At 47.4% G+C, this 12,104-nt stretch overlaps 3 protein-coding genes across 3 annotated transcripts; 2 read left to right on the forward strand and 1 right to left on the reverse strand.

Annotated features, from left to right (window-relative positions):
- Nucleotides 1-945: 945 nt before the first annotated feature.
- N7443_000999 (FAD-dependent oxidoreductase) lies at nucleotides 946-2,795 on the forward strand (the record flags this gene model as incomplete). The annotated part of the gene is made up of 4 exons (XM_056881055.1): nucleotides 946-1,211; nucleotides 1,261-1,461; nucleotides 1,519-2,581; nucleotides 2,628-2,795. The coding sequence occupies 4 exons, from the start codon at nucleotides 946-948 to the stop codon at nucleotides 2,793-2,795; spliced, it is 1,698 nt and encodes a 565-aa protein (XP_056746293.1).
- A 656-nt stretch (nucleotides 2,796-3,451) lies between these two features.
- Nucleotides 3,452-6,749, forward strand: N7443_001000 (glycosyltransferase family 2 protein; the record flags this gene model as incomplete). Its single annotated transcript, XM_056881056.1, has 6 exons — nucleotides 3,452-3,797; nucleotides 3,853-4,965; nucleotides 5,017-5,521; nucleotides 5,799-6,125; nucleotides 6,190-6,400; nucleotides 6,462-6,749. Coding segments are annotated over 6 exons (2,790 nt in total), but the record flags the coding sequence as incomplete, so codon positions are not given.
- A 581-nt stretch (nucleotides 6,750-7,330) lies between these two features.
- N7443_001001 (uncharacterized protein) lies at nucleotides 7,331-10,216 on the reverse strand (the record flags this gene model as incomplete). Its single annotated transcript, XM_056881057.1, has 4 exons — nucleotides 7,331-9,193; nucleotides 9,253-9,333; nucleotides 9,396-9,801; nucleotides 9,855-10,216. 4 exons carry the CDS (start codon nucleotides 10,214-10,216, stop codon nucleotides 7,331-7,333), a joined length of 2,712 nt encoding a protein of 903 aa, XP_056746295.1.
- Between the last annotated feature and the right edge of the window lie 1,888 nt (nucleotides 10,217-12,104).

The raw sequence follows: 12,104 nt of genomic DNA on the forward strand, positions 1-12,104 counted from the left end.
GTACTTTCTCATCTCACTGTCGGAATTATACGTCCCAAAAACAAATCGGTCGTGGTGAAGTTAACCAAAACATCTAGGAAGCTATAGTCAGATCCTTTAGATGAGTCCATTCACAAAGTGTCAGCCACAAAAGGCAATCCGGGCGTGCTCTGGAAGGTCACAAGCCTGGACAGTGATTTCTATCAACAGTATGGACGTTAAGCGTCTCGCCTCCAAGTACAAAGCAAGACCAGCGTTCAGCCCGATTACCTTAGAAAGCTGAACCAGCACGATGGAGAATTTCGAAAATGCCGATCGGGCCACTAGCGACCCGCGAAGGTTCCAGGTCGGCGTGGAAAAAGGGACAAGGTACCCCCCAGGCCCCGACGAATTATAAAAATCCCCGGCACTAAGTCATCGACTAAAGACATTCAAAATAAATCTGAAGTTTTTCTAGAAGCTAAGAAGAAACGTGCCGCATTTTGAGCCAAGTTCCGGCGTGGAATGTGCAGCTGACCCCTGGGGCCAACTATTTATGCAGCAAACAAATAGTCCCTTGTTGAGGCTGGGCTTCAGCGATCAAGCCGATCATAGCCACAAAGTATACCTCACGGCCAAGGAATCGTGCTCCTGAGTCAACGTAATTTTTGTTTTTTGTTAATTCAATGTTTTAAATTATTCAACCAATAAAGGGTTGAATCTATATGTACAAAGCTACGATCATGAAAGTGTCAGTCTCGGCCCACACCCATTGGCAGGCAGCCGACTCATGATCCTGCACGGCCGCCAAGCCGATCGTCGATCTCCGAAAGTATGCACCAGCCTCTGAAAATTCAGATCTGAACGAGAACAGGAAATTACTTAATGCAGGACCAGCAGAGCGGGACAAATAATGCCCACTTAGACGCCCACTTAAATGGAAGAGTCTCCGGCTTTGTCGAATGAAAGTTCTATTTATTTCAAAAAATGCTGTCTTGCCAGACTCTCAAAAGAGGTCTCATCTTCGGATTACTAGCCATCGCATCGAGAGTGGGGGCGAGCCAAAAACATAATTGCAACTGTTTTCCTGGCGACGAGTGCTGGCCCTCTGTCTCCACCTGGAATGCCTTCAACGAATCTATCAGTGGGCGTCTCATAAAAACAGTGCCTTTGGCAATTCCGTGTCATGCCCCATACTATGACGAAAACAAGTGCGAAATTTTAAGAAATGGCTGGAATAAGACATATGAACAGTACGGCGTTGTTATTCTTGTTTCCAATCATGCACTAACGCACTTCCAGTTACCAATCGTCTTCCTCCATTATGGCTCCATTCTTTACCAATGGGACTTGCGACCCATTCCACCCGGTTTCAAAACCGTGTACATTCGGGAATCTTGTCCACTATGCAGTGAACATCTCGCAGCCTGAGCATGTTTCAATGGCAATAAGATTTGCCACGAAGCATCACATTCGCTTTATCATCCGTAATACTGGCCATGAGTAAGGAGTTTTAGCGAAACACAGTTCCCATGCCGAGTCATTGCTGACGCTTCATAGCTATAACGGGAAATCCACCGGAGCTGGCGCTTTGGCTGTTTGGATGCACAACCTCAAAGACATTGAGATCAAAGATTACAACGATAAGCACTACCAAGGAAAATCCGCCAAGCTCGGTGCAGGTGTTCAAGGCATTGAAGCCTACCGTGCAGCGGATGCCCATGGTCTGCGAATCCTCAGTGGAGCATGCCCGAGCGTTGGTATCGCCGGCGGATACAGCCAGGGCGGTGGGCATTCGATGCTTAGTTCACGATACGGCCTCGGAGCAGATCAAGTCCTCGAGTGGGAAGTGATTGATGGCACAGGCAGGTTTCTCGTAGCTACCCGCGAACAGAACAGCGATCTCTACTGGGCCTTAAGCGGCGGTGGCGGTGGAACTTATGGCGTTGTATGGTCGATGACATCTAAAGCGCACCAAGGGGGACCTGTCTCGGGCCTAAACTTGACTATTTTGACTGAGAACAACTCAGACGACCTCATCTACAAAGCTTTAGAGCTCTACAACTCTCAGCTACCCGCCATTGTGGATGAAGGTATCATGAGCATGGGGTCTATCTCGAACACGTCTTTCCAGATTTCTCCCATGACCGCTCCGGATATACCAGTCAAGAAGCTGGAAATCATCATACAGCCATTGCGTGATGGATTAGACAAACTGGGTGTCCGATACACCTGGCACTCAGAGCAATTTGAATCCTATCTTGATGAGTTCGATGCGATGATGCGATCCGTTACAGTCGGCGTGGCACAGTATGGAAGCTGGTTGATCCCACGATCGGTCGTACAGGAGAAGAACGATGATCTCACCGATGCTATTCGACAGGTCGTCAGCAACGGAGGCAAAATTAGCCTTAATGGCATGTCCGTCTCCAAAAACGTCTCTGGTGATGTTTACAATGCCGTGCTTCCTGCATGGCGGGATGCTATTACACACGCATATCTCAAGACGACGTGGAAATTCAACAAACCCAAAGAGATGCTTTCCAATCAGAACAAAATGACGCGGGATTTTGTTCCTCGGTTGCAGAAATTGGCCCCACAATCAGGAGCCTATCTGAATGAAGTACGTCTTGCTTTAATGAACAAGAGAAGTTGCTAATCAATATTAGGCCGATTTCCGCCAGCCGAACTGGAAGGCTGCATTCTATGGAGAAAACTATAAGGCTTTGCGCCAAATCAAAGCAAAGTACGATCCTCACAGCATCTTTTATGGGGTGACTGCTGTTGGCTCTGATGAGTGGATTGTCTCGCCTAGTGGACGTATGTGCAGAGCATAGAATCAAGGAAAAGGAGAGCGGTAATCTTGAAAAGGCGATAAGTCAAGGGTAAAATATCCAACATTACTATATTTAACATATTCACAGTCTATACTTAGAATGTCTAGTATACGCTTAAGAGCTTAGCGTCTGTGGTCAATCATTCGGGTCGGGAGCCCGCATTGACATGTAGTTTCCCAGAGTTTATTCGTCACAAGAAGTAAGATTGAAAGGTCCGCATAATAGCTTCCCTACTGTGCATAAAATTTGGTGTTTGTACAGACTCTTTGTACAGACTAATTGAGAATCAACGGGGCATGCGGAGAGATTTCTGACAGGCGTATGAACTCATCCCCACACAGCCTTATTTTGATCCACTTGGATGGGTCTGTATGGGCCAGTCCTCCACCCAGTTCACCTCTCGCGTACATGTCAACATAGATTGAAAGAATATCTAGCAAGCCTCTCATGTACTTGGAACTTATATTTCTAGGCAACGATAAATGTAGCGGTGTGCGTTCATCCGGGAAGCTGCGGGAAGCTTCGGTAACGGTTCGCCCCGACTCCACACTGTGGCTAAGGCCAGAGCGATCTAGACTGACGCCTTTCCAAGAAGCGCACAAACACGCGTTGGCTTCCCCCTTTTCGTGTGGCTAATTTCTACCCCTGTCTCAGATCAATTCTCAAAGATAGAAAGAAACCGTTTGAAGGTCTATTATGGCTGGAAGCTGACGCAACAACATTTCAACCAGGATCTGTCTTACCACGTTTCGGTTCCCCGTGGCTTCTGGAGGGTGCTGTCTGTGAAGATGTCGAAAAAAACAACCTACGAAATCCATGAGCTGGCTCCTGATCAACGAGTCCTGAAGGGTCAGCGGTATCAGAAATTTGTTTACTACGCGGCCCAAACGGGAATATGGATCGGCTATCTATATTTCACTTTGCGCTCACTTTCGATCTTGTGTAGTCATTCACGAACCTGGCAGGTATGGACATTACTTTTAGTTGAAGGAGTATTCTTTCGTGAGTTTACCTGCATTAACAACATTGAGAGACATTTCATCTAATTTTATCTTAGATTTGTCTCGCAAAGAACAGCTTCGGGCTGTCGCCGCGGGAAATGTTGTCCATGATGGTCCTCGCAAAAGGCTCAGACTCATGGGTAAACTTGACCTGCCTCGTGTAGATGTTTTATTGCCCTGCTGTGGCGAGGAGGTCGATGTGATCATGGATACTGTGCATGCAGCCTGTAACCTTGACTATCCGATCTCTCAGTTCCGTATTCTGGTACTCGATGACGGCGGGTCAAGCATGCTTGAGAAAGCTGTGACCAAAATGCGGTCCCAATGGCCACAGCTATCATACCATTCCCGTGGCAGACAATCTGGCCAAGTGTTTGCCAAATCTGGGAACATGAATTACGCCCTGAGCACACTGCAACAGGAGTTTCAGCCAGAGTTCTGCGCCGTGCTGGATGCCGACTCTATCCCAGAGCGGCAATTTCTTCGGGCGACCCTCCCTCATCTACTTTTGAGCCCGGAGTCGGCATTGGTCTCTACACGGCAGTACTTCTCGAACTTGCCCAGGGGTGACCCGCTTTCGCAGACTCGCAGTCACTTCTACACGTGCCAGAATGCCGACCTGGATGTCCTCGGCCGTGCTATCGATGCAGGGTCCGGTGCAGTGTTCAGAAGAAAGGCGATCATGGACGTGGGCATGTATCCGACCTACTCTTTCTCTGAGGATTGGCAGTTATCCCAGATACTGCATGGAATGGGTTACTGTACTATACAGGTGCAGGAACCCCTTCAATTCGGTCTTGTTCCGACATCTCTTAGTGGCCACGCTGCTCAAAGAAAGCGATGGAATATCGGACACGCCCAGCAAGTTCCAGCCATGCTTTCATCTGGCAGTAATAGGTTCTCTGGACGACTTCGCTTGAATATTGCGTTAGATGGAGCGGGCATCATTTTTGGAGAGGTAGGATGTCTCTTTGGATTTGCTGCTGTTCCCTTCCTCTTGGTCCTCGGTCAGCAAATTCCTGGCACTTCTTCAGCATTGATTCAATTTCAACTTCTTTTGGCTTTCGCCCACGTCACCTCAATGTGGACATACGAATATCTACAGGCTGCTACTACTGGATTCCAAAGTGCGCCATTCGCTCACTTGGAAAACAAGTGGCTTTCCAGTGGTAAGTACATGCGCTCATTCTACGAAAGCTGTTGCTAATTTACCTCTATAGAAAGCATCTGGGGTGTCATGCGCTTTTATCTGCTGTCAAGCAAACCAAAGGGATCATTTGTGACCGGAAGCAGTGCTAATTCTTGGAATCGCATCACAACCATGTCCTTTGTCACGAAGCTCCGCCGAGACCTGTGGGACAATGGCGTTTTCTACAACGTTGTTTTACTTCTTGCTACTCTTGGGGCAACCGTTTACTCGATTTCTACCGCCATATTCACCCGTCGTGACAGCTTGGTCGAGTATTTGCTTACCACAGTCGCCTGGCCCCCATTGCTGCATGCATGCTATTTGTCTCTAAAAAGCCACTGGGTGCCGGTGTCATATCTACTTAACCCTCCACAATATCCTGACCGTAAGTCTCAAACTTGCAGGTTTGAGAAAGTGTCAAACTCTGAAGCTGTGGATGAGGTCGAGTCGCGATTGCGGCAAGGGATGAAAAGAGTCGGTCGGGATATGCTTCATCTGAGCCGCAAACTTGACATCGGGGATGATGCTGAATCTTAGTTCGAGGTAGAACACAAAAAAGTTGACTGTTTCCTTTCAATGCTTTGGCTTCGTCATCACAGATAGACCTTAGCGACCTTCGGCATGCCGACCACGTGAACTGAGTTAGTTAGGTGAATGTTGATCTCATAGTCAACTAAGCGACCCCTCAAGTTCGCAGGAATAGTTACGAGTAAACGCCCGGGTTTATCCGCTAACGATCATGTTCAAACCCGGGCCGATCGATAAGTCGATGAACCTTCCTATAGGCTGAAAGGCGGCAGGTGTTAATGTCAGCCCCCGCGAAAGGGATCGGGTTGCTAATCCCGACCCCGACCAACATCACCAATTTAAATATTGGGGAAATCCACTGAGCTTGCTCACAGAACTCTGCAATATTATCATGAAGCTCATCGTAGCTGGCGCGACCGGCTTGGTCGGCTCAGAACTCATCAAAAAGAGCTTGCAGATGAGTGCGATCACCCAGGTGATCGCCTTGGCACGGAAGCCTGTTCAGATCGACAGCGTCGACTCGTCCAAGCTGAAGAATGTCACGATCAAAGACTATGGCGAATATTCCGAGCAAGTGAGGTCTGAGCTAGCTGGAGCTGACGCATGCATTTGGTAAGTGTGAATTACCCTTTTCATCCCCGGCGAGGATCTTGCTGATAGAGCGTGAACCGCTCAGGACCGTAGGGGTGACGCCTATTAAATCAAAGCGTCTTGATTTTTCAGAAGTCAAGCGCGTATGCCAGGATTGCACACTGGCTGGGTTTAAGGCCATGTACGAGGCTGGCCCCGCACGACCCTTCCGCTTCGTGTACTTCAGCGGCGACGGCATCATGGAAGATTACAATGCCAAAAAGCCATTCTTTCTAGGCGATTACATCGTGATGCGCGTGAGTCATGGACCATTGTTTTTGATCCTCTTTTGCTCTGCTAACCACATTCCAAACTTAGTCCGAGACAGAAGCTATAGTTCGGAAGCTCCCTGAAGAATATCAAGGTATCGAGATCTGCGTGGCTCGGCCTGGTGTAATAACTAGCTCAAATACATGGGCAAGAGCCGCGATGGCTTCTGCGTTCAGCGCGACGAACTTCTTCACTCGCGCTATCTTAAACGTCACGCTTGAAGAGGTCTCAACTGCGGTGCTGAACCAGGTTGTTGGTGGGTTTGAGAAGGAAACGCTTTCAAATGCTGATTTGGTACGACTTGGACAAGCGGCTCTCGAAGTGAAGGAGTCTTAGGCTATTCTTGTGAGATTGGAAGGATGTTGATCTACTCACATTCTATGGCAAGTTTTGCAATTTACTTCCTGGTTTCACTTTCTTGCTCACTTAATTGTTTGAACCCCCGGATATTAATTGACGTCGCCATTGTTTATCAAAACAGACCTACTGTTAAGTTTGATTCAGTAATAGAAAGAGACAACAGAGTTGGGAACCTCAACCTTGAAATTGTTGCAATGTTGACCAGTGACTTGAATTCATTCTATACACTATGTTGATTGACTCCTCTGCTGTCAAGATGCTTGAAAAGTTGTGTTATTGTGAGGAATCTAGTGAGAAATAGTCCTATCTGAGAAACTGAATTTAGAAGCCGAAAAGGGGAGAAGGAAAGCCGAAAATCGTAGAATTCAACCATCCAAGTCTAGACTAGTTTGTTACGCAAGGAAAGGTGGTGAAAGGTGGCATGACCACTATTTACTGCGAAGAGAGACAAAATCAAACATAGGAAGCTTTCATGTTAGATCGAAAATTCAAGTCTTCCGGAAAAAATTAAACATACAAGGACCAAACCTTGGAATGAACCGCATCTGCGGGTTCATCTAAGACTTGAAAAACCAGTCGTTAAACCTCTTTTTTTCTACTTGTCTTCGGCGTTGATTCGAAACCCTGGCTGGTTGAACGGGCGCGGGCGCGGGCGCTGGCGCTGGCCATGGTGGTAGTTCTGCCGCTGTTGCCACTGGGGTTGTTCCAGGGAGTGGAGGCCATGGCAATCGTTCAGCTGCTGTCACTGGGTTTGTTCCGAGTGGGACCCATGGTGGTAGTTCCTGAACAGCTGCTGTCACTGCTGCCCCAGGGAGTAGGGGCCATTCTGATTGGTCTTCAAGCTCGGTAACGCCCAGCCTTGCCATTTCTGGACTTATTCCGGTTTGTCTAAGTTGTGTTTCGGTTTGTTCAGGACCCGGGGCTGACTGCCTTGTTGCCGGAGCATATACACTTGCGCTTGGGTCAAGATTCAGTGGTGGAACATATGTAGCTGCTTCAGGATTAAAATCTCCTTGTGTCATGAGTGCCTCAGCTGCTGCCTTGCTATCCCCTCCCAGGGCAGACATGGTTTGAGATTGGGATCTAAATGGATCCGTTATTGTTCCCATCATTGGACCGCCTGCCCGAGGTGCTGTACGGGTATCAGGCTCATTTGACAACAACCAACCTGGCATTGGCCCTTCGGGACCCGGGACCCAACCTTGGTTGTACATCGGATATGTCCCATTAGGCAGGTGTGGAGTTACCCCTGGAGGCGGCGGGCAGTAGTACCAACCCGGCGCCAAACCTTGCCCGGGAAGCACAAAGAAATAACCCCATAACTGCGGCTGCGCGGGCTCCGGCCCAGGGTCCCTTTGCTTTCCCTTCTGGCTTGTAGATCGATCTGATCCCAGTGTGCTTGGCCCTGAACTTTCGATAGTAACTAATCCACGAGTAGTCAGATAAGTCCGACCCGGGATAAGTGCTTTATCATTCTCTGGGGCCGGCTCTTCCCCTTCTTTCCCCTTCTGATCCTCAGATAGCCTGTTAGTTTGATCTTCAGTCTGGCCTTCAGTCTGGCCTTGAGTTTGAACAGAAGTCGGCCTTGTGGTTGGTGGTGGTAGAGGCAGGCGCACTCTAGTCCATGGAACATATTGAGTGTAAGGGTCACTTCCAAATGGTCCTTTCTGAAACGATGTTCGGAAGTCCCACGGATACTCGGGGTAAATTCCATGGACTAGGTACTCAGGTGGGAACGATGTTACATGGGGCGGAGCTGCATAAGGAAGTCTATGTGAAGGTGCTCGGAGAGGAAAACCCGGTGGGGGTCCGTAAGGAGCTCTTGGTGTGGATCCGCCAGAGGGTCCGCCAGAGAGTCCCCCATGTGGTCCTTTGGGCGGTCCGGGAGAAGGCGGTGCGCCAGAGGGTGGGGGCGGAGGTGGAGGGACATTCTTTGGTCCCTGCGCCTGTTGAAAATCAACATCCGGTAGCATTTTGCACAAATCTTGTTTCGTAGTGCTGGCATATAAATGGCCCCTGTTATCTGGGGCGTTGGCGACATATAGCACATGTCGCCACCAACCCCCACTGAGTCTCACGGGCACATCTACCTTTTGAGAGGTAGGCCACACGGCAACTCGTACTGAATACCAATTTGTCATAGCATGTTCTCCAGGCCCGATGACTCGAGCCTGCAGCACGATGTTTCTGTGAGTGACACTTTTGCCCCCGACAGTAATCATATTGTATTCTCCGATGACTGGTACTCGGATCCCTTGTGGAGCCAAATTCATAATCTCGTTCAGGTCGTCGTCGAATATGGTGACTGCCTCACTTCCAGTGTCGTCGAAGAATCTTCCTCTCCAGCCCAACGAGCCAGGTGATGTTGGTTTCATGGGGGGATGTCCTATAAGCGGTGGAACTCGAATTTCAAATTGAATCTGTATCGCTCAATACCTCGTTAGTTAAATACCTTCTTAAGCTTGGGATGGTTTCATACATGGTGCTGAAATGTTAATTTAGCAGGATCTGGGGTCCATGACCATGCGAAAAAGACCCCTGTCGGCCCAGGTCCATCAATCTAAGCGCAAAATGTCAGTAGTTTGAAGCAGTTCTTGATTTGGTAGAGAATTTAAATCTTACACCTTCAACCCAGAAACCCTTCGAACCCTGAACCTCTTGATTAACCTTGATGATGTCGCTCCAGCTCCATTTCTTTGGCTCACAAAGTTGCGTTCCCTGAAACCAGTAAGTTGCTTCGCCTTCGTTTGACCACTTCAGTTTCTTGGACCTGTAGGCTTTGATAATAGCCTTCACATTCGGCAGCTCCTCCCAGGCATCTCCATTTTCCTCAAGGCTTTTCTCAATGATTTTCAGATTATCCAGTCGTTTGACGACATCCAAGCTCAAGCCGCGCTTCTCTGAAGAAATCAATTTGTCACGATGCGCCTTTAGCATCTTGTATGTCGATAACCTTGTTTCAAAGACTTGGGGCATGATTCCATCCTTGATCCGCTTCTTGCTTCTCACAATATTGCCGTCGATATCACTACATAAATTATATGTTAGCATTTTATCAACATTGAGTTTTGGTTGCCCTACTCTGAATCGACATCTTCATCCATTGGATCCCATCTCCATCCTTCGGGTACGTCTTCGATCTTTGTTATGGGCTCGCTCGGGCGTGGCCATTTTCGACGAGACCCTTCCTTTAAGCCCTTTTTCGTCCACGGAAGTATGAAAGGATTCCAAAACTTGCTCTTAAGTCGACCTTGGTCATCCGGTAAACGAGTTTGCGCAGAAACAGCTTCTCGTATCTTCTTGGGGTCGGGTACAGACTCGATAACCCCATTTTGTTGAGTTTCGGCCAGTCTTTTCACCCCAGCGATATTTCCAATTTTGTGGCCAGGCAAGCCATGACCATTTGCGTTGGCGTTAGCCGCTTTGTTCACCTTGGTGGACATTCTAAGATGAGAAGTATCCGCTATATTTAGAACTACAGTTTTGAATATAGGAAATTTGGATGGGAAGAATTAGATTTCAGAGGTGACGAGGGAAGGGTTTTTATTCGAGCCCAGTGACTGTTCTTTGTGCATCAGTCTCGAGTTTTGCCAGAGCTGAACTTCTTTGTTGAACTGTGTATCTCGATATGTGAGAAAGAGAGAAATTCTAGAATCCAAATTGTAAATTACATTTTCTTTGTTCACAATAGTTATATCGTTTGGGGGCAATTTGCTGTTTCAATCGAGTCCACCGGCATTGCAAAATGCAGCACTGGGGGAAACAAAGACAATTTTATCGCCCAAAGAGACAAGAAACCCTAGCGTACATCGAATCTCAAAGACTCGCGGCTAGAAATAATGGAGCTAGTAGTCGACGTGGGTTTGGATCCCTCGTTCCCGTTCGTAAGTGTGATTCATTCAGACCAAGATAGTCACATATGGGCGAGCGCAAAGTTCGTAACTCAAAGAAGTATCAAGCATACTCGAGGATGCCCGCGTTAATCAAAATTTGACTTTCTCCCTCTGTTATATGTGAACAGAGGATCTCCCTTTGATTCACTTTGAAGGATATTATGGCAACAACTATTTTTGTCAAAGCAGAGCATGATGAAGATTTGAACGCATACTCATTGTCAGAAAGGGTCACGAGATTTGACTAGACCAGACTTTGAGAGAAGAAATTGACTCCCGTACCCAGATCGACTAAGTCGCCTGCTCGTGGTGCGCTAACTTATAGGGCCATCCGTTATTTGAGTAGCGTATCTGATAATTGATAAGCGGAGCATATTAAATTGGCTCAAAGTTTCTGCGCGTGATGATAGCAGGGTATGCACAGTTGTAAAGGATGGATCGAAAACAGCTTTACCAGTTTACACACCTAGATTATTTCTCGAACCCTATTTCGAAACACTTTAGTCCCTGTTCATTCTACAATCTTTAGTCTCGGTACTTAAATAACCCTTCAACTAGGGGCACACTTACTAATGATTTTACTACCTTAGGAAAGTTTATTGATTTCATCGTCTTTTCCTTTGCAGGAAGGACTCAAGAGAGTGGAACTACATTCATAAATACGAGGAAGCCGTGAGAGCATACGCTGGCGAGGTGATCAGATGGAGTGTTGTAGGAGGAAAGTGGCTTTTTGGAATGCAACACTTCGATGAGCTGTCCCCCCTTGCGATGTGAGCAGCATTTTTTGCTTCCTGATATTCACAGCGATGCCCAGTCATGAATCCTGAAGGTCGAAAAAGATGAATTAAACAACTCCTCTCTTGCACCACTCATTTCAATTTGTCAGTATTGTAGAGAAGAGTCAAATTGCTGGTCCGAAGGCCCTTTACTGTAGCCCCAGGCAAATCTTATACAGTCCATTTGGACAGTTCCAGAGAATATCTTGATGAGAAAATAGCAAAGGCTGAGTCTGGGGAGCTGACGTACATGGAGCGGTAGGGAGCTAGCAGCTATGGTTTACTTTTTTAAGGAAGCTTTCGATTTTAGGATATCTCTATAGTAATTGTATTGTAGTTCAGATTAACCAGGAAGCACGGTGTTGTATATCGGATCATTAACCTGAGGATCTCTCAACGGATCCTGGCACTTCAATCTACACAGATTCAATGGGACGGGTCGAGTACTAGCCAATACACCGAATCCTCAGGTTGACTTAAAGTGATATTCGGTGTATAGCAGTTTCTTGTAACTTATCCAGAGCAAGGTCCCACCTCCGTCATGTAAAATACAGCTCCTATTCCAGAAATCGCGGGATCGACGGCATACCATATTGATGTTAACGCGTTTAAAACTAGGGGTTGGGAATTCGAGTCTAAAAGTTTGAAGGTAAATCTCATTT

Source organism: Penicillium atrosanguineum, assembly GCF_028827265.1.
Source record: "Penicillium atrosanguineum strain IBT 20685 chromosome Unknown utg000001l_segment0_segment0, whole genome shotgun sequence".
Lineage (NCBI taxonomy): Eukaryota > Fungi > Ascomycota > Eurotiomycetes > Eurotiales > Aspergillaceae > Penicillium > Penicillium atrosanguineum.